Source organism: Catharus ustulatus, chromosome 6 (assembly GCF_009819885.2).
Source record: "Catharus ustulatus isolate bCatUst1 chromosome 6, bCatUst1.pri.v2, whole genome shotgun sequence".
NCBI classification, from domain to species: Eukaryota; Metazoa; Chordata; class Aves; order Passeriformes; family Turdidae; genus Catharus; species Catharus ustulatus.
Genome location: NC_046226.1, coordinates 38013135 through 38036839, shown reverse-complemented (window position 1 = coordinate 38036839; position 23705 = coordinate 38013135). Strand labels below are relative to the sequence as shown.

Here is a 23705-nt window from a genome sequence, read left to right as displayed (position 1 = left end):
ATCTCTTAAGTTGCTTTTTGTATTCCAGCCTGAACTGGTAGCGAAAGGGAAAACTGTAACTGTCTGGTCAGTGACTGCTGTGATGTGAGCTGGAAGCCTCACACCATCCCTTCGCCTATACTAATGTATAGCACAGTTATGACTGCTACAATTTCATGTTGGCACAGAGTTCAGGATTTAGGTATGGAATTACTGTCCTGTGTCATGGTTGAAAAATGCCAGTGGAACTACACAGAAAAACCCCAAAACTGTTCTGACCTGGTTGGTTCTATGCATTCTGTGATTAAAAAGAGAAAAACTTGCCTCCAAATGAATTTAAAAGAGATGCAGTTGTTTCCAAAATATTTACACTTGTAAATTTTTAGAGAGTCTCTTAAAGTGTCTTTTTTTTTAATTTCAGAAGATGCTGTTCCACAAGCTGCAAATAAGACTCCCCCAAAGATAGCTCCTGGAACAGACAAACGTGTTGGGCCTCGATTGCTGCTGATTCCAGTGCACCAGACACCTTCTGCTCTGCGACCGCTGAACACGCAGGTGGCACAGAGGCAGAGGATGGTCCTTCAGCCTCTGAGGAGCCCTGGGGCTGTGAACCTGTTCCGACATCCCAATGGGCAGATCATTCAGCTTGTTCCCCTGCAGCAGGTTCGAGCTGCTGGTGCCCAGCCGAGTGTGCAGCCAGTGATGCTCCGCAATCCAGGTACAAATCCAGTGCTGCTTTTGTGATTGACCAGTGTGTTACTCAGAAATTAACAATGTGATCAACGTCTCTGTGATGCTTTCACCTGCTGAAAGTAATTGAACAGAGTCTAATTTGGTTCTGTGTGAGTAGCTGAAGAACATAGTGTAATTATTCAGATGCAATGCAACTTAAATACCATGTGTATAATAATATTCAGAAAGTGCAGTTAATAGTTTAATCAACAAAATTTGGGAGCTCTGTACAGCAAGTAAAGGAACCTTTGTGTATGTGTGGTAGTGGAGCCATGTCCATTGTACTGTCACAACTTAAGACTCAACCTGGTGATTAAGAAACAATTCTTCTTGGAGATTCTTTTTAAAAGAATGAGCTGTTATCCGTGTTTCATTGGATGTGCTGCTCTGTTTTTGTTAGGTTTCCAGGTTGGTTAGTGTGTTTACATAAGATATTCACATGAAATGTTGCACTACGTACAAAACTGCCAGGTTTTTTCCTCCTTAAGAGTGTGAGAAGAAAAATAGGTGTGATTTTCAACTATTTCTCTAGTACACAGTTGAGGACAGGGTTGGAAAAGTTAGAGATTGCAGGTTGGGTATGCTGTTGTACATATTAGTAAATTCTAACTCAAATGTACTTCAAATGGAGGTTTACTCTGTAGTAGGACCTTTCCTTCTAATCTCCCTGTATCAAAATACATCTCTAAGAGAGGGAGATAGAGTGGGGTGGAAGGGAGTGCGGAAGCAAGCACAGTAGATAAAACTGGGGAGGAGAACAAACAGTGCTGAGCTTTAGTTGAGGTTTCAGCATGAGGTATAGTAAAGAATCAGTCAACAAGTTCATTTAATTTCTTTTTGTTTTGAGGCTTTTGCTGACCAAGAGAAACTAGTTGCCAGTGGTAATATTTTTCCTCTTTGTGCATGGAGTATTGAAATACTGCGGAAGAATTCATAAATGTGAAAAAGATAGTGGTATAAATGTGTAATTTTGACATAGTTTCTTCTCTTTGGAAATCTTTTTTTGAGAGAAAAAAAGAAATTTTAAAATTAATTACTATTTTTTACTTTTTTGTTATTTTGAAAAACCCTAATTTCCTTGTTTTCCAGTAAATGTAAAATGGGAAAATAAAATGCAGGACTTTCAATGGCATGTCCTTTTTGATCGGAAAGCTTAATGCTAGAACTTAACATTGTCTGTTAGTTTTAGAGTGACTAATTCATTTATTAGGGTGTTACTTTAAAAAAATTCATATTTATATGTCTTTATGCACGACCAACTTTTCCACTGAGAACTTGTGGTCAAACACCTGATTCCATTATGATCCTTGAGAGTGGTGTCTGCTTCTACTATAGTGTCAAAATACTAAAACTAGAAGCAAAAAGTTGCTTTGAGAAAGTCTCGGTTGATGTTTTGTTTTCCTCACAGGATCTATTGTAGGGATCCGGTTGCCTGCACCTTCCAAACCTCCAGAGTCACCTGTTTCTCCTACTTCCTCTGTGTCTTCCACTTCTCCTGCCTCAAATTCAGCTGTACAAACTGCAGTACCCAAGTTATCCCCCCCATCCAACCCAGCCACTCAAGCATCTTCTCTTCTTCCTTCAGTAACAAGTTTTGTGTCACAGGCAGGCACTCTGACTCTGAGGATCTCTTCCTCTGCTGCCAGCAATGTCACAAACCAAACAGCCTCTGATTCTAAAGTAACCTGCAGCTCGGGTGGTCTGCCAGCCACCACCGCTAATCTCATACCTTTACAGTCTGGGAGTTTTGCTTTACTTCAGCTCCCAGGACAGAAGACTGTGCCAAACTCTATTCTTCACCATTTTGCATCTCTTCAGATGAAGAAGGATTATAGGAAAATATGCAAGAAAGAGGACTCAGGTGCTGCTCAGCAGAAGGAGAATGAGAAGGCTCCATGCTCAGATGACGTGGAAATTACAGAGTCTGATGTCACAGTGCCAGATGCAAAGCAAGAAGAAAATGAGTTGTCGATTAACCAATCAAATGCTGTTGAAGAGTCAGCATCTGGCAGAGTCACACCTAGCAGTGATAGACAATTAGAGGTAGAGGAGAAGAACTTAAACGTGCTAGAGAGTTCTTGTGATGACAGCTTTTCTTCCCAGCATGATGTTTCTGTAGATGTCGTATCATCTGACCATTCGTATATCAGTGAGAAGCCAAATGATCAGGAAGAAAAAGGAGCTTCTGAAGAAACAGAGGATTCTGTCAGTTTTGAAACTGCTGGGGAGGCAGTTTCAGCTAACTCTGAAACTGTTTGTGGATCATCAGATGAGTCTTCAGTTGCTATTCTGGATAGTGCACATTCACAGAGTCTTGAGAATCAGGAGAATGCACAGTTGAAGAACCATGGGAAGGAGCAAACAGATGAACAGAAGAAGAAACCAATAAAAGAAGAGGAAGAAGATGCACAGACACAAATGGAGGAGGACAACAGTGCAAGTTCTGGGCAGTTGCATAATCAACAAGAGCAAGATATACAGCTGAAGATCAAGGAGGAACAAAGAGAGACTGAACTGTTTGAGAACAAGCAAGAATTCCAGGGTGATGTTGCACAGCCAGATATGGAAGGCAGGGAGTACAAGGGCTCTATAGAAGTGGAAAACATAGGAGAGAAAACAAGAAGTAGGTCTGAAATTGGTTCTACAAAAGAACAGGATAATGCTTCAGGAGAAGAGCATACAGTCGATTCAGAGGAAAGCAAAGGAAACATAGCTGGGCAGGAAGGCAGTAATAGCAAAGAACAAGGTGCTTGTGAATCTGTGGAAGAAATGGAAACAGGCCATGATATTCTAACACATGTTAACAGTTCTTGGAGCAAAATATCTAGCATTGTACCCCCTTTAGAAAATAGAAGTGAAGTGGATAACAAAGCTGATACATCAGAGAAAAGTGACTTTCTGACAGCACCAGAACAGGGGGCACACAAAAAGGGTTACATGCCCACTATTGATATAACTGCTGATGATATGGAGGAGGATGAAGAGGAGGATGAGGAAGAGGAAGAAGAGGATGAAAAAACTGATGATTCTGCTGACGAGATACTGGATGGTGCTTCTGACTTCCCAAGTGAAGAGGAAGTAGATGTTGAAAAAGTGGTAAGCATTTAACTAATTATGAAGGGATATTTTTTCCTTTTTTTTTTTTTCTTTTTAATTGACCAACTAACATGTCATAACCCACGGATTTGAAAGACAGAGTATGTTTCTGTTTTCGACTTCGGTTTCTTTACGAAGTGTGAATCAGGGTTCCAAGTGGAAACGTCTTTTATCTTGTAGTTGCATGCTTTTTTTAGGTAGCAGTGTAGTGGCCTTGTAGAAATTGCCTGTTTTTCAGATAAGAGGAGGTTATATTGAGCAGTCTTTAATAGAGCTGTTGCAGGTTATCTTCCTCCAGTATTTACTCAAATAATTTGCTTACTTGTAATGTGACTTAATGATCCAAAAATGTAGTGACCAACATAGTATTTCTGTTATTTGAAGATGTTGTCTTCCATTTAGTTTTTGTAACCTTAGTTTTAACATTTATTTCTGGTAGGAATATTTGAATACATCCTTAAATTCAGTTTTAAAGTTAATAATTTAATTTAAATAGTATTTGAGATTTAAATAGTATGTGAGAGTTGTCATTCCTTGTTTGATAGGAAACAAATTGCTTCAAGAGTCACAGAATAAGGGTAAAACTTCGTGGCTAGTGTAGTTGAGATGCACTTAGGTTTCAGTGTTCATAAAATTTAACCCAAAAATTAAAATAAAGGAATCCAATGTGCAATTCCTTTACTTCTTACATACCACTACATGACTTAAGAAACAGTACATTGTTACATAAAATTATGACGCTCTTGTTTCATTAATCAGTCAAATGGACGCATGAACGAAGCGTTTTCTTAGGATGAGATACAAGTGGAAATAGAGAGGAAACTGGAGAACAGTTGAAGAACAGAAAAACTAAAAATAGGAGAGATAATGTTCATGTCTTCAGGACAGAATTCTTTTAGTCCTTTTGTGTTAATGTAGTCCTCTTGCAGTTGAAAATCAAATTGGAGTTCTTTGGTACAAACAGGTCTAGAGGATTCCTTCAACATCTGGGCAGTAACTTGTTGGTACTGGTGCTACAGAAGCCAGCTAGGAAAGGTGCCCTCCTTGAACTGCTGCTTGGTAACAGAGAGGGTCCTGTGAGTGAAATGGCAGTTGGCTGCTGTCTTGGCCACAGCAGCCATGAAACAATGGAGTTCAAATCTCTGGTGATGGGAGAAAAACTGCCAGCAAGATTTCAACCCTGGATATGAGGAGAGCAGACTTCAGACTGCTCGGGGAATGAGTTAGGAATGTCCCCAAAGTTACCCAGCTAGCTGACCAGTGGAAGCCAGTTGATGCAATCTTTTTGGGTTTCAGTAAAGCTTTTGATACTTTCTCTCACAGGATCCTTCTGGACAACATGTCCAGCACTCATCAGGATAAACACATCAAGTGATGGGTGAGCAACTGGCTCACGGGTCAGGTGTGAAGGGTGGTAGTGAATGGGGTAACATCAGACTGGTGACTGGTCACTAGTGGGGTTCTGCAGGGCTCCATCCTCAGCCCTGTGCTCTTCAGCAGCTTCATAAATTACTTGGAGGCTGGACTGGAAGTTTGCCGAGATGCAAACCCAGAGGAGCTGTTGACTCTCAAAGATAGAGAGGCCCTGCAGAGAGATCAACTGTATGAAGTCTAACAAGGCCAGGTGCCAGATTCTGCACCTGGGACAGGGCAACCCTGGGTGTACAAACAGCCTAGGGAATGAGAGGCTGGAGAGCATTGCCATGGAAAGGGACCCGGGGGGTCCTGGTCTGTGGCAATTTGGATGTGAGTCAGGAGGGGCAGCCCTGTCCTGGGGGGCATCAGGCACAGCATGGCCAGGCAAGGGTGGAGATTGTCCTGCTCTGCTCTGGGGCAGCCTCACCCGAAGTGCTGGGGACAGTTTGCGGTGCTACAGTATAAAAAGGACACTAAGGTATTGGAAAGCATCCAAAGGAGGGTCCTGAGGGTGGTGAAGGGAGTGAGGAGGAGCTGTACAATGAGTGGCTGAGGTCTCTTGTTCTGTTCAGCCTGGAGGAGTCTGAGGGGAGACCTCACTGCAGTCTGCAACTTCCTCACGAGGGGAAAAGGAGGAGGAGACACTGATCTCTGGGGTTACCAGTGAGAGAACCCTAGGGAATGGAATTAAGTAGTGTCAGGAGAGATTTAGGCTGCATATCAGGAAAACCCAGAGAGTGAGTGGGCACTGGGACAGGCTCCCCAGGAAAGTGGTCACAGCACCAACCTGATAGAGTTCAAGAAGTGTTTGGACAATGCTCTCAGACACATGAAATGATTCTTGGGGATGGTGCTGTGCAGGGCCAAGAGATGGAGTTCAGTGATCCTTGTGGGTCTCTTCTAAGTCAGGATATTCTGTTATTCCATAAGAGCCAAGTGAACAGCTCTGGCTTGTAGAGAATCTCTTCAACTTCCAGAAAAACTGACTAATCAGTTCCTATTCCAGCTTGCTGTTCTCAGAGAAGATGATAGCATCTCAGCTGCATGAAGGTGTGCAACCTGAATACACATGTTATTTCTGGAAGTTCTTTTAGGTTGAAAACTGAATTGTTGCTGTCTTGTCTTCAGTTGGGTGATGGCAGTTTCATACGTCCTGTATCCTGCAATAACTTGAGCAGTTATCTTTTGAGAACCACTGTTAATTCATTCCTGATGCCAGATAAACTTTCCAGACATGGTAGTCTTAGGAATTCACTGGTAAATCAGCAGTAGTAGTAGTAGTGTCTAGGTCACAGAGTAGTCTTCTATCAAGGTTGATGTTTGAAAACTGTTTTCCTTCATCCTGCAAATAGATGATAAAGCAAAAGAGTAATATTAGAGATTATAAGAACTGTTTGTTTTGGAGGAAACATATTGCACAGGTTTTGACTAATATGGTTTGGAAAGCCGTCTAAGGGTATGTCTTCACTGCAAGCTCACATGAATACGATAAGCTAACCTTGGTTCTAGCGCAGTAAAGCTGAGGAATGATATCTCAGAAGCCTGTCTGGATTTTGGATTTGTTACTCTTTGTTGCTGGCAAGTTGAGTTAGCCCATCAATGCCTAATGGAGAAATCAGTTTTGGATTTAAATGTGTTGTTTTTCACTGGGATGTACTCTTCTCTCATCGTAGTGCTTACAAGACAGGCTGCACTGTTAGTCAGACTGAATGAAGTCAGATCATGTAAACAGGCTAGAAGAGGATGTTTATCTGCTTTACTAAACTAGTGGAAACAAAGAAGCAAGAAGTACATGCATGTCCCCTAATAGTTTTGTTTAGTGGAAATACTTAAGACAGCTCTTCTTCTACTGGTTCGGAATGTGGACTGGTTTTGGTTGCTCAGCAAATGGCCATTTAAAACCTTAGAGAACTCCAGTGAGAGTCAGGAAGATTGCTGCCTGCATGTAGTAGCTATTACTGTTTATTTTTTAACACATTTTTTCGCACTGGTTAATTGTTCTTAATTTTGGACATCAGTCCCCTTCAGATTACCTTCTTATCTTGTGCTGACTTTGTGTCCTTGACATAGAGACTTTTCTAATCTCCTGTGCTCAACAGAAGGTTCCTGAGATGGTATCTTAGCCCTTTTGCATTTTCTACCCTGAGTAGCATCAGCAGAGACTTAGGATGGTTAATCACTGTGAGTTTGGTGATACAAATAAAGCCTTCTGGGAATATCTGTAGAAGCAGACTAATGAGTATCAGGACCTGTTGTCTAAGCAAATGCAAGTGCAATGCTTTGGGAGGTGATGTTAAACTCTTGATCTCCAAGGCATGATGATTGCACATGGAGTTGCTGCTGACAAGGTCTGCTTGGCCTGGGCTAAGTCACAGACTCTGGCTCCCAATCATTCACAAGTCCTTGTTGGTGTAAACCAGGACTATGGCAGGGGTTGTTCTGGTATTGTAATGCTACAGATAAGAGTCCCTTACTACTCTAAATCCAGCTTTTATGTCTGGCAGGATATACTGCATTGTAAGTGTTGTTTAAAAGTGTTTTTCAGTCATTCTTTTCCTGAGCCAAACATTGAAATTATAAGGACTGTTATCAATTATAAAACGGTAAGTTTAATACAAAGTGCAAGTGATACATTTTGTGGACAATATAAATTCTAACAATCTCTTGCATGTTGTCAACTTTTAGTTCAGACCATGTGTGAAACCTGCAGACATTGTAGCATAGAAGGCAGCTCAAGAAATTACACATTTACTTGGGTAATGTGTAATGACATTCACTGTCATCTAGCCTTCTTCCTCAGCACTGTCCTTGAGGATCCTCTACCGTCAGGCAATTTGCTCTTTAGGTAACAGTGATAGGGGTTTAGGCTGCCAGGAACAGACAAAAATCAGAGGAGAGGACTTAGAAACAGGCAGTGAACTGCAGAGAAAGTGCTGTCATTCCTTAACAACTTCAGAACTCTGTTGTAAGTGGTATTGCTTCTCTGGTGTCTCCATTCCATAAGGTATTTTACTCAACAGCATTTAGAATTTATGTAACTACAGGACGTAGTTTGGAAAGACTGAAAGTAGTATGGATTGAGTGATGCTAGAAAGGTAGGGCTTCCACAAGCATCTTCAAGAATCATGCTGGGCTATGGATCAGGTTCAGCCTGTGGCAGGTTGGCAGGACTTCTGTAGGAGTAGCTGTTCTTAATGTCAGAACTATCCTGTTGCTAAGGATCCAGGGTAGAGAGGGGAGATTTACCAACCAGAAGCATTTTTTCCTTTGTTGCTAGATGTAAGAATGAAAAAATTAATAACTTCTGTTTTTCAAATGTCCACATTCAGAAATGTGTAAACTTAAAGATATTAAGTTCTTGGTGGGCAGCAGAGTTTTTTACTTCTGTGGTTTTTTTGTCCATCTTTCATGAAAAAGATACCACATACTGGGTTTTGAGAACCATTTTTCTAAGGTGATAGCATGCAGAATGTTTCAATTCTAGAGCAGCTCTAGCCTGGATAATTACTGTCAACCCTTTGATTAGCCCATTATAACTTACCAGCACTGAAAAACTTTATGACAACAATTTTTCTATGGTAAGCTAATTTCCTGGAGTACTTTTCCTCTTACTGTCTGGATTGTAGCATCTTTTTTTAACTATCCTGCCTGACCATGTTTCCTGCAATGTAATGTCCAACTGTAGTTAAGACAGAGTAGTCCTGCCCACTGAACAAAACCAAAGCGTATGCATCTCTTGCACTTAAGGGTCACAGAAATGGTAGTGTATAAGGTAGAAAAGCTTAGAGAAGATAACAGGCGGCTTTCAGCATCAAGGTGGATTTACGAATGACCCAGGAGAGCAGGCAAGAATGTGAAATGCTCTTTGTATAAAGAGATAGATCAATGTTACCACTACCTCTTGTACATGCAGTGTTTTCAATGTAATAACAGTATCTGTTCAGTAGTTCTGTGATTTAAATAGTATCTTTGTTTGAATAGTTTTTGTTTAGTCAGGGTAGTTCAGGGAACTGGGTGAAATAGAGTAGAGAATGGAAGTGTAATTTAATTTTCTTGCTTAAGAAGAAAGAGTTCTTTGTTCTGTAATCAGACCAAAGATTATAATGTAGAAAACTTCACTGAAAACTGTAATACAAACCAATTGGTTGAATGGGCATGTTTTCTTGGGAGAGGGGTATCACCTGGACTTACAGATGACCGCAAGATTGATGTTTTACTCTTGTCATTGCTACAGACCTGCAGTTGTTCTTTATCTCTCTCTTCACAAAGTAGCAAGTTTTCTTGGACAGGCAAGCATGGAGAAAACATACTCTTCAGAATATAATAAATATTTAAAATTATTGGCAGCATTTTGGCAAGAGCCAAAATCTTACTCTTCATCATGTAAACAGTTTACTGTGTGATCCAAAGAGCCTGACTGTATGATATTCGGACTTTTCCTGTCTTAGGTATGAGAGACCATTACTAAGGTGGTAACTATTTTAAATTCTGTAAAAGAAGTCACGTTAACAAGAGTCTATGGTAGTAGGTTGTACAGGTGGTTTAATCTTACTTGAAAACAGAGGCAGGAAAACTCTGCCCTGTGAAAGCTTTTCTCTCACCCATAGTAAGAATATAAACTACAGAGATGGGTTCTGCCCTTACCAAAACACATTTTACAGAGTTGCTAGTGGGAAGAATCCCTGGAGGTGACATTTGAAGTAACCCCCTTCTTAGCACTGTTTATTGGCCAGTGTAGCTGGAGATGTTGATTCCGTGATGGTTCTAAATGTTGCAATGTAATCTCATTTGAGACTCAAGTGAAACTTTTTTGGCCTGAGCGCTATTGCTGAGTAGATACTCATTTTAAAAAACCAAAACAAAACCTGTTCCAGGATGCGTGTGAATACAGAGAGGATGACGAGCAGGTGGACATTGAGACCGTGGAGGAGCTTTCAGAGAAGATTAACATTGCCCGTCTGAAGGCCACAGCTGCTCATATCGAACCCTCCGACCAGAAGTAAGCACCCCTGGGGAGCACTGCACGCAGTTGTGTATCCTGCTGCTGGGCTGGCACTGAGTGATCCCATGAAACTATAGGTGTCATGTGATGACAAGATAAAGCAAGGCTTCTGTCATGCCTTCCTCAGCACTGGCGCTTCCCAGTGTCTGTGAGGATGGTGCTGGCAGCACTAAGAGTGGTTTCAAGGTGTCTTAGTCTTTTTCCCCACCAATTAATTTTTTTGTGGGGATGTATCTTGTAATGTAAAATTAATGACTGAATAGCCTCCCTTCCTGCAAACTTAAAATTAGCAGGGTTGTCTTTGTTTTAAATGTGATTTTGCAAGTTTTGTTTATTCTTGCCGGTGGACTTCTGGGCAGGAGCAGTCATTAGGTTAATCCCTGACCCTGTAAATGAAAGATTTGTCTTTAGGACCATTGCCCCAGCAAAGAAAGTATTTTCTTATTGACATACAGTCTGCCATGGTTGGATAGCTTGACTTAATTTTTTTTCTTGGTTTGTTTTTGTTACTGTTGCTGCCCTTGCATTTATAATGACAAAGGCAAAATAAAAACATGGCTTACTTGAGGAATGTAATGATAGTCATGACTGTTTCTAAGTTGCATCAAACAAAAGAATGGGGAACATTGCATTAGTTCTTTTTGTTTGAAGAATTTTTTTTGGAAATTGTGAAAAAACTGTTTGGTGCTGTTGTGTATCTACCAGACAGTTACCTCTTTTTCCCTCCCCTTTAAGGAATAACAGTTCAACTTTTATCCTGAGGTGGTGACTTTCCTTTAAATTTTGAAGATCGTCCAGTGAGAGATAAAAACAGATGTCGTATTTTATAAAAAATAATTTTCAGAGTGTGTTTTCTTTGTTTTGTTGCAGCTCCTGAGATTTGAGAAAGCTGCTGTTATTAAATATTAGGATAGTAATAAATGTGAGGATTTTGATTGGTGGTTCTTGGGGAGAGGAATTGCTCTGCCGTCTGTATTAAATCTGTGTTTATTAAAAACAGAACCAAGAGATAATTTACAAAAATACTTTATGCAGCTGACAGTCACAAGCTGAATTTATTCTCTTTGCATATAGTGAAATAGTTTGTCTTTTGCGCTCTGAGATTATTTCACAACTTTCAGAACAGCTCGGTTATTTCCAGGGTGATGGTGTTGGAGATAAGAATTCACTTTCCTGAGAAACCTCAATAGTATCCTGCTTTTATGCAGTTACACGAGAAAAGTTAATTTCAAGGCATAAAAATGAGCAATTCTAGACTGTTGGAATGTCGTTAATAAGGATAAGAGTGTATGAGATAAGTAGCATTGGGAAAAACTTTTTACCTTTCTTCCAGATACCATCCTCCTAATTCTTCGGATGAAACATTATCAGAAAAACATTCAAAGGTATATGTTTGCTCTCCTCTTTCCTTTTAGTATCACACCTCCATTTTAAAGATAAGCTTTCATCTTACATGCAGCTCTTAATGTGATTTATCTGCCTTGCAGATACTTGTGATTAAATGCAAGAAACCAAATGTGCTGGGGGGATTTGCTCAGTCCAAATCTCCTTAAGGCAGAAGAGCTGGTGCTGGCATCAGTGGGTTTCAGATTCAGCTTTAGCTATGGGAGGAAAATCTACCTTTTATTTATGACTGCGTTTGCTTAGGTTTTGTATTCTTGGCATGAATAAATTTTACAGCACACTTAAAATAAAAAATGAGCAAAATTTTAGTGTGTTGAAGAAAACAGTATGTCGTTTTATAGGCACAGCACTGGATGAAGGATTTCTGAAAACAAAAGTTTAAGTATGTGTTTAGGCAAGTTAAAGATATCACAGAAACCTTTCAAACCAAAACTCACTGCAGTCCTTCAGAATCTTGTGCTGTATTTTCAGGTGCCTCTGAAGCCAGTTTCTCTGTCTGTAACTGTCTGTGATATACTTGACATCAGCTCTAGAACTTCCTGCTGTGGTGGGGTGGGACTTTGAGTGTGGTGGGAACCTGGTCTTAGACATCAGAGCACAATGGGATGTATGCCTTTGCCTGAGACAGGGATGGGGTCCAGGATGCTCTGTCTGCCTCACCTTTTCCATGTGTCCTCTTCTCTGCCCTTGAATTTACGTTGTAAAGCCCTCCCTTGACAGGAGCCCATAGCCAACACAGGAGCAGTTGCAGCTGTACTGTGCTCAGATCTGCCTATGAGGGCAAAATGGCTTTCAAGAGCCAGATTTCAGGAGTCAAGTCTTCAGATTCCTCGTAGGCCGGCAGGCTCAGAAATAATAGCACTGAATATGAAGAGTCTTTCTGCTGATGCTCTGGGGTTTGAAGCAGACCTAAAATTATCTAAAAATCTGCATTAATTACTTCCCTATTAAATAAATAGCATAGTTGTACAAAACTTGAAAGAGTAATGATGACATAACAAACTTTTAAATCTGTGGAGATCAGTAATTTTGCTTATTGTCTGGCAGTCTTTTTAGAAACTTAAACAAATTCAAAACTAGAGGCTCTTGGCCACATTCTGTTTGTTGGTGGATGTCTGGGGTGATAAATGCCATCTTTCACATTCTGACTTACAATGTCTCTTTGGCACCAACCCATATGAACCTTTGAAAGAAAATGGAAATCAAACTACTTTGACTCCAGGGAAACATTCAGGTCTCCGGTATTTGATGTAATTATTTCATTCATTGACTCTCTTGGCAAGCAAACAAAAAATCCTTGGCTTAAACATACATGATTTTGTTGTAATGCTGTGTTTTTATCTGAGTAGCCTTATGTTGCAAAAAGTAAAAGCTTATGAACTGAAGGGACTCATGCTCTTTTCTGTTAGGGTTGATGTGATTATGTTCGTCACTTCTTTGGTCAGCATTTCATTTCTTACTGTGTGTGCTTCTGATTCTAAACTTTCAGGAAGACATAGTAGCAGGATAGCATGACATGGAATCTTCAGATGTCTGTAGAAAGGCTGTAAATCTCTCATGCATTTGAACATTGTCTGCCATTACATGGCCTTCTTTACTGAAACTGGTCAATCCGGTTGCTCCTCCAGAAGCATCAGACCTGGAAAAGAAAGCTGAAGTCCCAGGCAGAAGCCTTTGCTCATTACCGCCAGACACACACAGCAAACGAACGTCGGCGACGTAATGAAATGAGAGGCCTCTTTGACAAGTTGAAGAAAGCTTTGGGGCTGCTGAACCTTCCCAAGGTCTCCAAATGCTACATTCTCAAGCAGGTAGGTATTTTGGAACATAAGTGAAGAGGAGAATCATTTAATCTGGACAGAGTAATTACGCTAGTATGAGCTCTGCAACTACAGTAATTTCATGACTATAAGGCGCACCCTTTTGATTAAAATTTTCCCCCTAACCCGGAAGTGCGCCTTATAGTCTGGTGCACCTTATATGGTGTACAAAGTTGCGACGTTTGCCACCCCGGAAGTGTGAGCGGTGGGGGGAGCCGGCAGTGCCACGGCAGCCGGGTGGAGGTGGGCCTGGGGGCCCGCAGCGCTGCCCCTCCCGGGTCCAGGCGGGCCCAGTGCCTCACGGCACCGCCCCTGCGGGGTACAGGTAGGCCCGGGGGCCCATGGCTGCCGGGTGGAGGCGGGGCCTCGGCCAGCAACCGTGCGGGGGGAGCTGGGGGCGGAGCCTCGCTGCAAAAAAGAAGTGCACCTTATAGTCCGGTGCGCCTTATATGATCTACAAAGTTGCAAATTTTGCCGACTCCCGGGGGGTGCGCCTTATAGTCCGGTGTGCCTCATGGTCGTGAAATTACTGTAAGTCCCTGTCTAGGAGGGACTTTGGTCATCTCTGCAGGACTCCCTAGAATAAAACAATACCTGAAAGAATCTGTATTCCAAAAAGCTTAGTCTTGATGACAAGAACATATATTTTTGGATTGGCCCTCCCCTTGAATTCTTTGTGAATCATGGAGCATTATGTCTTAATTTTAGTGGTTTGTCATGTACATAAGGAAATTTCTAAATCCATTGAAGGTTTACTTTTTTTAATGCTTGAGAAGATAGCATTCCATTAGGCATTATACAGACGTTAAAAGCTTAATTGTAAACATGTACATAACAGGAAACTAAACATGAGTGGTAGATATATAATTATTATCAGCTGTGCCTAGAAACTGGGAGATAAAAGTGTGGGGTTCTTCTTAAAAAGTGCTGATGTTTGGAGGAAGGGAAACAAGATGTTTATCACTCTTCAATTTAGGGAAAGCTGGCGTTCGTGATATTTCATATGCTTTCTCTCAATCTTGTTTTCTCAGGATTACAGAAATTTAAAAATAAATTTTGTAAAGGCTTTTGGGAAGGAAAATTATTATTTTGTGTGTCATGTGATAAATCAGTTCCCTGATACTATTTTAGGCCTTTGAAGAAATCCAAGGACTGACAGATCAGGCAGATAAGTTTATTGGACAGAAGACATTGCTGACACGCAAACGAGATGGTCTGATTCGAAAAGTATCCACACTTTCAGGTGAGACTGGTTTTGGGTGCAAACTAGCTGTAAAAATGTAAGAAAAGGCTTTTAGGAGTGAGAATTGGTGGATCCAGGTGTCGTCGGTTCACACAAAATTCAGACTCATGATGCCAAACAAAGTCATGCTAAGCTCTGACTCAATGATAGGCTCATCACACTGATAAAAATGGATTTTGTTTTCCTTCATGCCTAAAGGAAGTGTAGAACGATCTCTGTACTGGGAGCCACAGACTTGAGTTCTTTTGGAAGGGTGGGGTGATGGTGTCACTTCATTCTGTCACTGGTCACTGCCTGAAATGCCTTTTCTGCTCGGCCCTTCACAGTCACACACAGCTGCCTTTGGTCAGTACTGAAACCTCCAACTCCTTGCAGAGCTTGGCAAATGACTCCTTGTGCTGCTTTCCCAAGAACCAGTGCTCCTAGGGGCTAGAAGGTGTCAGCTCTGTACACAGAACAAAACTGCTGCAGATTCTAAGCTGCTGCTCATCCAGATGTTACATCTTGTACTTACTGTGTCTTTCTGTCTCATTTGGAAGTATAGGAAAGCTCTGACACATTTTCACCCAGTGTCAAAATGTGTGAATAAACAAAATATTCTTCTAATCTCACTGTCTGGGAATATAAACAGCAGAATACCTGTAAAGTAGAAATGAAAGATACTTAAACCTTTTGTATTTATGTGAATCCATTCATGCATGTATAAGGTATTTGAATTATAAAAAGTAAAAAGTGTTGTAGTGAAGTCTAGTAATCTAGAAATGTATGAGAGGCTTTTAGAGCAGAGAATGAAAGCAAGCAACATCAAAAGTTATCTGATCTTTTGCATTCCTAGTGAAGACTTCATATTTGATGAGGAACAAGTCCTCTCTCAGGACAGTTAGTTAAATATAGACTTACTTAAAGATACACCATGATGTTAGAACATAAACACAAAGCAGAAAACAAGTTAGTATAATTACTTGAACTTGGATTATATTAAACTCTGTGTATGTGCAAAAACAAATTATTTATAAAATCCGTGTGTTTGTCCAAGGTTAGAATTTTTATGGCAATGGTAAACTGTATGTGAGTTTACATACAAATGTCATTTGGGTAACAGGGTCCATTAGTCCAAGAAATTTCATTCCAGGTAAAGGTAATCTTTTGTCCAGTAGTCTTATGTTTATCATTAGGAGACGTGGGAGGATTTTTTCATAGCTGTGGGTGTTTTCAGTACTTGTTCAGCAGGAGCCTTTGCTGATTTCTGCTTATCAAAGTGACAGATAAATTCTAAAATATGTGGATGTTTCTGAAGAGAAAAAAAAATGTTGAAATAAATAGGTAATTGTTTCCCTCTGGTATTAAGTATACTATTTACTTGGTGGGGATGGTGGTTATCTGCTTTATAGTACTTGGATAATGTCAGCTTAACACATTATTAATTCTATATATTCAGCATTTTAGTTTTGGAAAGAGAGTTTGAATGTAGGCTGACTCTGATAATTTTTCTGTAGGAAAGACAGAAGAGGTTGTTCTGAAAAAGCTGGAATATATTTATGCTAAACAAAAAGCAATAGAAGCACAAAAAAAGAAGAAAGAACCTGAGCCACAGAAATCAGCTGCACCCTCCACTGCTAGCACCGAGCAGGAAGGATCCTCTGCTGCCCCCAGAGAGCCAACCTCAATAGCGATGACAAACAGGAGGGGCAAGCCACTGATACTTGCCAGGAGAGGACTCCGGGCCACAGGTGGGCTACAAGTGGTGCATGTCCTGCATCAAGGGGAGACAGCCATTGAAGCTGCACCTTGTGGGAGGACAAAATGCCAGCTGACTTGTGCAGGCAGCCTCCCTCCTGAAACAGAATTGCACATAGCACCAGGAATTGTCCATATGATAGGTGTGGAAACCACTTGCTTTCAGTAAGGATGAGACCAACATGACTGAGGTGTTCAGGTGAATGTGATGACTTCAGAGTTTCAGAACGATGGGAACTAAAATTTTACTAAACTGTTCTTTGATCTCAGGGAGTTTCACTGCAATCCAGCAGTAATTTCTAAGAGTTGAATGTTGTTCTTTTTCTGCTGATTCAAAAACTTGAAGTTCAACCCCTAGAATGCTAGGGTTGCTAGAACAGGCTCTTTAAAACCTCCCTCCTCAAAATTCTAACTCTCAACATGGTTAAAGTTTGCTCTTAAATTTAATGAGAGAGTTGTCAGACACTAGAGAGTTTTCCTGTAGCTGAGAACTTGAAGAGAAGTGTTCAACATTTGTGGAGACCTTCACATCATAAATGTAGGAAGGAGCAAAAGAATGAGTCCTTCCCAAGCTGTACCTAATGCTGGCTTGCAGAGTGCTGTGCCAGAATAAATGAGTGCTTTACGTACTTCTTTTCTTGCAGATGACTCCTCAGCCTCTCTCACACTCAGGGCTGCAAGCGTAGTGATGACTCCACAGGGGCAGGTGCTTACACTGAAGAGCCCCCTGGTCCCAGGGCAGGTGGCAGCTGTTCCTTCCACGCTGTTACAGGCTGAATTAAAGCCTCGAGGGGTTGGTACCATGACAACACAGCCAGGTAGGATCACGTGGGATGGTGTTAATCAGTATAATGGTCTTCATAGATGTGCAAAGCAGTTTATGAAGTTACTAATTTTTGCTTTAATATTTCAGATTTTTTTGCAATTTGACCAAGGTAGAACTTGACTCTGATAAGAGAGATTAGATGTCATTAACTCAGACTGTCAGTTTAGCAACAGGTTAAGTAAAATGTGTTAAGGTTTTGCTATTCAGAAATCAGGGAAACATAGGGAAGAATTCCTAATCACATAACCAGTCTGCATTTCTGTTTTTACTATTTTAAGATGTTATTATAATGTGAATACTTGCCTTGAAGTGCACAACTCCTGTTTTCCAAGAGTATCTGAAAGTACTGTATCTGAGTATCTGAAAGGCTTTTGTTTCCACTTCATCCCGTTTCACTTTTCTTGTATAAGGTATTACTTCTGTGATGATTCAGCTGCCAGGATCAACAGTTCCTGTACAAGTAAAAGGAATCCTTACTAACTCTACCATTCCTATTACACTGTCAACTGTTGCTGGAAATCCAGTGCCCTCAACAGCAGTATCAGCTACAGCACCCCATTCAGGTAAGCCCTTTGTTTTTCACGGATCTTTGTGCTTGCATGCAGGGAACATTATTCTTGCAAAACTGAAGGTAGATTGTTTTCTCACTAAGAAGTAATGATAGGTGTTATTGTCTGGGTATTCAAATAAAATCACTATTAAATGTTTTGAACTGTTTAGAGGAGCCTCTAAGAGATTATGGATTACATCTTTCTAACTTTCCTTCATCTCACTGAGCCTGCTTGCCCTCAGGAAAGTCAGGATAAGTGGATGCTGAGATGCATCTGTGGTGTAATGCATCCTCCTGGGGAAGCTTTAGTTCAGAGTGGTGGTGGGGCTGCTGAAAATCTTTTCTGTAACATCTATATTCTTACTGTGGCACGACCCCTTCCCATTCCCTGCCAGCTCTGCTGCCCATGGGAGAGCTGTTTTTCAGGACCTTGTGCTGTACGTTGGATCTAGGTGTGGGGTGGTTCCTGTCAGCAGGGTTCTGCTTGCCATCTGTTGTGCTAAAAGCAAGCCACTGATTTTCTGCTTCCTTGTAATTGTTTGGTCATAATGGAAAAGGAAAGTTCACTTCAGATTTAGGGCTGGGAAAAATCTGAGTGCTATTAGCAGGGAATGGCTAGGAGGCAGAAAATAAGTGATCATTTAGTCTCTGGAATGTCTCTTTAGTGCACAATACCAGTACTGCAAGATGTGATCGTAAAAACAGAGCATAAAAAAACAGTAAGAGGGAAAATTCTCATTTTGTTTGCCTTGTGCATCACCTGCTGAACTGTATGCTTTGCAGTTGATTGCACTGGAGCTTGCTCTTGTTCTACAAGTTGAAAATTAAGCTATTGGTGTGTTAAAAGTTCAGTTGACCAGAGCTGTGTAAGCAGTTTAAATTGCAGTTTACTTGAGGAAGACCTGAAAGGGAGCAAATTATACTTAGTTAGGAATTACCTCACAGTTAACACATATCCTGATGGATGCTGCTTTGTGTGGTTTTGCAGAAAGTGAAGATTCATTCATGATGCCAAAGATTGTTAATGTAACATCGCTGGCTGCTGAAGCAAGCATGAATCTAAACCTGAACCAAAACAAAAATTCTAATGCAACAGCAGCTGCAGGTACTTCAGCTTCTGAGCAATCCTTGGCTGTAGCACCCCTTGAAACTACGAATAGTGACAAGGTCCTTTCAGAAGAAAAAGCCAAACCATGTCTGGGAGACAGTGGTGGAGCTGGAAGAAATACCACAGGTCCAACAAAAGTTTATTTTGAAAGTAAAGATGCCCTTCCACAGCTCTGGAATGTATCATGTACAAAGGAATCTCCAGAGTCCTTCAGCAAAAAGCTGTGCATTGGTGAGTTTGTAGGAAGCCAGACCAGGAGGAAAGATGGTGATTCTGGAGGGGAAAGATTAAAATCCAAAGAATTGTCATTCCGCAAGCTGCAGATCAAAGATTCCAGGATAGAAATGGAATTGAGGAAAGTGGCATCAGCAATGGAGGAAGCAGACCTGGACACAAGTGAGATACTGAGCAGCATTGAGGAGAGTGATGACACCGATGAAACCCTCACCTCGCTGCTCAATGAAATCGCCTTCCTCAACCAGCAGCTGAACGATGATGCCTCAGCCATGTCAGAGCTGCCTGGTGCCCTCAGCTCAGATTTCTCTCATAAAGATGCAGCAGCTCGTCGGGGAACAGCCAGTGATCTCTCTGCTGCAGATGGGTCTTCCTTCCAGTTTGGCCACTTGGGAGGCAGTTTTAAGGACCTTTCTGACGTTCCAGAAGGTGGTGGTTCTTTAAGCCCCCTCCTACTGCACCTGGAAGATGATGACCTTAGTGACGGGGACAAGAACTCCGGAGAGCCTTCATCTGAGGCAGATGTCTTAAAGATAGTGATAGGTACTGAAATGAAGAATCCACTTTCCAATCTGTCTGTAACCAGTGGTGGGAATGGCAAAACAGTAACAACCTTGTCAGATGCCACTAATGTGACTCCACCAGTTTTGCAGATGAAGAGTAACCCAGAAGCCAGTAATGCTGACACGTCGTGGAGGCCCATGCCCAAGCTGGCACCACTTGGTTTAAAAGTGGCAAGTCTGCCAGTGGACTCAGAAGGGCAGAGTAATAAAGTGATGCCCTTACTGGCACCTATAGTTGCAAAACTGGCACCTAGTGGGGTAAAAACTTCATTACCTGCAACTCTTCAAGAAGGACCAGATAACAAAGTAATGCCCACATTAGCACCTGTGGTTGCGAAATTGAATACTACTGGGACCTTGCCTTCAAATTCAACAGGCAAATAAGTGCAGATGTTTTTTATCAGACTGGAACACAGATCTAGAGCAGTGAGTCAGTGTCGTTGTTCAGCAACCTCCATTGTCTGCAACACTTGTTTTCTGTACAGCATCAGCACTGTGTTCATCTGAGGGGCAGGCCCCAAATTGTCAATTAAGTAAGTGTTAGGAAACTTTAAGCATGTTGATGTATTTTTACCTCACTGTTGTATTCTGGGTGTTCTCCTTCCCCTTCTCAAGACAACAAAGATGATCTATAACCATTGCTGGGCACATGGTAACCTTCCAAAATTGGGTTCTTTGTGGAAATAGTTTGTCAAGGGACTGAGAAGCTGAGGCTGTTGAAGGAGATGTTTTTTCTCATTCCTCCACAAGGGTTAGCTGTCTTGTTGGGGAAAAAATTATGGAATATCTGTTTTTGTACCAGGCAAATTATCTATGCAGAAATGGCATTGTTCACATTTGCTTGATTTAATGTTTGCAGAATATGATAAATATGCAGAAATCAGGTTGTAGTTACTCTCAAAATTGACACCTAGAGCAGCAGAAGGGAAATCTGAGACTGCAGAGGGCTGAAGTGAAAAGGCTTTTTCTTTGGTGCTAGATAGTTCTCTAGCAGAGGCTTTTTAAGAGCTTATGCACAGAAAATTTTAATGAACACTTGTAACTCTCAATGTGGGAAGACAAATATATTTCCCAATGTAATTAGGAGGACAGTATGTTAACTTTAATAATATTGTCCTCACTCTCACCTCCTGCCCCCACACAAATACTTCCCCCTTTGATGCTTAGGACATCTGTAAGGAAAAATCACAGAGAGTTGAAGGAAAATGTGGGCACCCTATTGCTATGTCTTTAAACACATTGCTGAAGTAGCTCAAGTGTTTTCCCAGGTCCTATTTTCTTTCCTTCTGTCATTCTTCAAGATGTGGCTGGGAATGTTAATACCAAGTATTGCTTTGTGAAAAACGTAGAATGCTTTCAGGAGTCTTGTAACCTGGCGTTAGTGAGCGAGGTGTACATGTAAATATGAAGATGTAAATATGAAAATGTGTGTATAGCTTTCCAAACCTTTCATTTCTTTATAAATTCAGGAAAGGTACTCAGAGGTTTCTCACTGCATTTGCACAAGCTGTGTATAGCAAAAAAGTCAACAAAAATGCTCATTACCAGGGAAATAGGGCAGTATTGAATCACAAGATGTATTTTTTATTCTTCTCTGCCACTGCTTACTCAATAACCTGTAGATACTCTTCACTGTTCAACTGTTGAACTGTGAGGGGCCTGCAGACTGTAAAGATATTTATATTTTTGTACACAATTTCTGTTTTCATAGTTTTCTTGACAAATGAAGTTTTCAGCCTCGGAGAGATGATTTGTTAATGAGTATACACAATCTTTTCCTATCAAGTTTGTAAATATACGGTGCGCTTGGGGGGCTTCTTAACTGCTCCAAAAAGGTAAAAAATGTTGCCGTGAAAATTGAAAATTATGCAGAATTTTCATGTTTTAGGAATGTGATTCCATCTCCTAACTGTTCCAGCAACAGCAGCTGGGATTACCTCCTGCCTTCCAAATTCCCCATCTTTGGTGATGCAGTAATCATGGAATTTCACCCTTCCAGCACTGAGGTTGTGCAGGTGTTGTGCGTGATGTTCTTCCACAGTGAGGGAGCAGTGTTTGTACAACCATACACCCTGTTCAGTACACTGCATCTTCTGGATCCATGTCTAGGTTAGATCCATTAGGGAATACACATACCTTGGGTGTTTCCTCATCTTTTTATTATTTATATTATGCCACAGAGGAGAGAAGCCCTTCAAGCTCAGTGTGTGTAAAGTTACTCCAGAGACTACATAAAAAAGATTTTTCACTTGGCTATTCTAAACAGTGTGTTTTAAAGTAGTTACATGCAACCTTCTATTGCTTTTTGCATACTTAATATTCTAATATTTCATACAATTCTCATATGAGTGATTTGGAAAAGAGAGTTTAAGTCATTATGAGACTGCAGGGTCTTAAAGTTGCCACTTAATGCCTTAGGAAAGGGGATTTACAATCCCAGTAAGTACTTAGACAAATGTTGCTTATTATTAAGGATTTTAACCTTATTTTAAACTTGTAGAAATCTGGAGTAACTGAATTATTTTAGTAGCACTACATCAGATTTAAATTTGTTTACCTGGGAATCTGGTTCTGAAGGCTGAAGTTGCTTATTTTTTAACTTGTGGCCATTTGTTTTGCCAATAGATTTCATTCCTCCTGTGTGAGAAACAGCAACAAGACTTGTACTGTGATAACTTTTAAATTCCTAATCACTAACCCGTGTTTCTGCACCTCACTTTTTTATGGTCCAAAGCAGGCATTTTTAATTAGCACCCAGAATTGTGTGCTCTCTGTGGGACAGAGAAAGCTATAACATGATAACTGATCACACATGATCTAAAAGAAACACTGTACTTTTGAGGATGTTCTGTTCATTATCTGGTAGTATAAAATTTCTGGATGTGAATCTGCTGTTTGGCACTGAGCAGTAAAAAAATTTTACTGCAGTAAAATGTAAAGATGTCAAGATGACAGCAAAACCTTTTGCTCCCTACATGTTACTGGTAAATTAACTAAGAACAGCCCCCCCCAGTCTGACTGTAAAAGGTGACATTTGGTGCGGCTCTGAGAAAGATCTTTGATGGGTTCTAGTGGCCAACAAAGCATGTTTGGAATGCTCTTGGGTTTTGCTCGTTTCACTGTCTTGTGTCTGCAGCACAATATTTTGCTATTAACTTAAATGCTGTTTGCTCTTCCCTTAAGCTCCCAAACATTTTAAAAGTTATTTATGCTGTCATTTGAGGCAATAATCATAGAATATGACACTTAATGAGAAGATTCTGGAAACAGGAGAACCAAGGAAACCCCTGCAAGGCGCACGCTCTCGCTTGACCAAGAGACCTGGAGATTTTCTTTGTTTTTTTACACATCTGTAAATAGACTGGAATGTTTTTAAGAATATAATGAAATGTCAGATTTAGCTTTTTTCCTTTTATATATTAAAATATATCTTTCCCTCTTTTTTGCTTTTGAAAAATTGATATTTTTGTAGAAATCTAACAGTACAAGACTCTTAACTGTATGTGAGGGACAAAGTGTAAAACTAAAATAAACCAATCAAGGTCAACTAGAAACTGGCTTTGAAAGTTTGTTACAGGGAGAGAGTGGGAGCAGACATGACGTGGTGGTGGGCTGTTGGTGGCACGAGGCATTGGCCCTGAGCAAATGGCAGGTGAGGCAGAAGTTTTGGCAGTGCAAACATCTGGGTTTTGGTTCAAGTGATCACACAACTCAGATTTCTTCCTTTAGCTTAACAGAGTGCAGGAAATGTCATCTCTTGAAAGAGGGGATTTTGACTTGCTGAGTGCAGAAAAGGCCCTAAAGGGACTTTCTTTTCTATGAGATGCATCCCAAGCAGGAAGCCAAGGGGGTTAACATTTGGTCATGGCACAAAAAGAAAAAAGCCTGAGAGCTAAGAGATTAAACCCACAGAAAAGCATTTTCCATATTCCTTATCCCAACCCCAAGCCTGGGTTTATCCATTTTATCTGTTCCCTTTGGAGAAGTTGAACACA

General features: G+C 40.8%; 1 protein-coding gene across 7 annotated transcripts in view; it reads left to right on the top strand.

Annotated features, from left to right (window-relative positions):
• MGA (MAX dimerization protein MGA) overlaps positions 1 to 23264 on the top strand; it is a 59631-nt gene extending 36367 nt beyond the window's left edge. For 5 of the 7 annotated variants that reach the window (XM_033061733.1, XM_033061732.2, XM_042779356.1 and 2 more), the window contains 10 exons: positions 401 to 697; positions 2120 to 3807; positions 10098 to 10222; positions 11559 to 11610; positions 13258 to 13440; positions 14581 to 14692; positions 16189 to 16422; positions 17074 to 17247; positions 17666 to 17818; positions 18794 to 23264. In XM_033061733.1, coding sequence (XP_032917624.1) covers positions 401 to 697; positions 2120 to 3807; positions 10098 to 10222; positions 11559 to 11610; positions 13258 to 13440; positions 14581 to 14692; positions 16189 to 16422; positions 17074 to 17247; positions 17666 to 17818; positions 18794 to 20094 — 4319 coding nt within the window. In that variant the 3' untranslated portion in view covers positions 20095 to 23264. The remainder of the gene's footprint in view (positions 1 to 400; positions 698 to 2119; positions 3808 to 10097; positions 10223 to 11558; positions 11611 to 13257; positions 13441 to 14580; positions 14693 to 16188; positions 16423 to 17073; positions 17248 to 17665; positions 17819 to 18793) is intronic. The other 2 variants (XM_042779357.1, XM_042779358.1) reach the window with 2 other exon arrangements.
• The last annotated feature ends 441 nt before the right edge of the window (positions 23265 to 23705 follow it).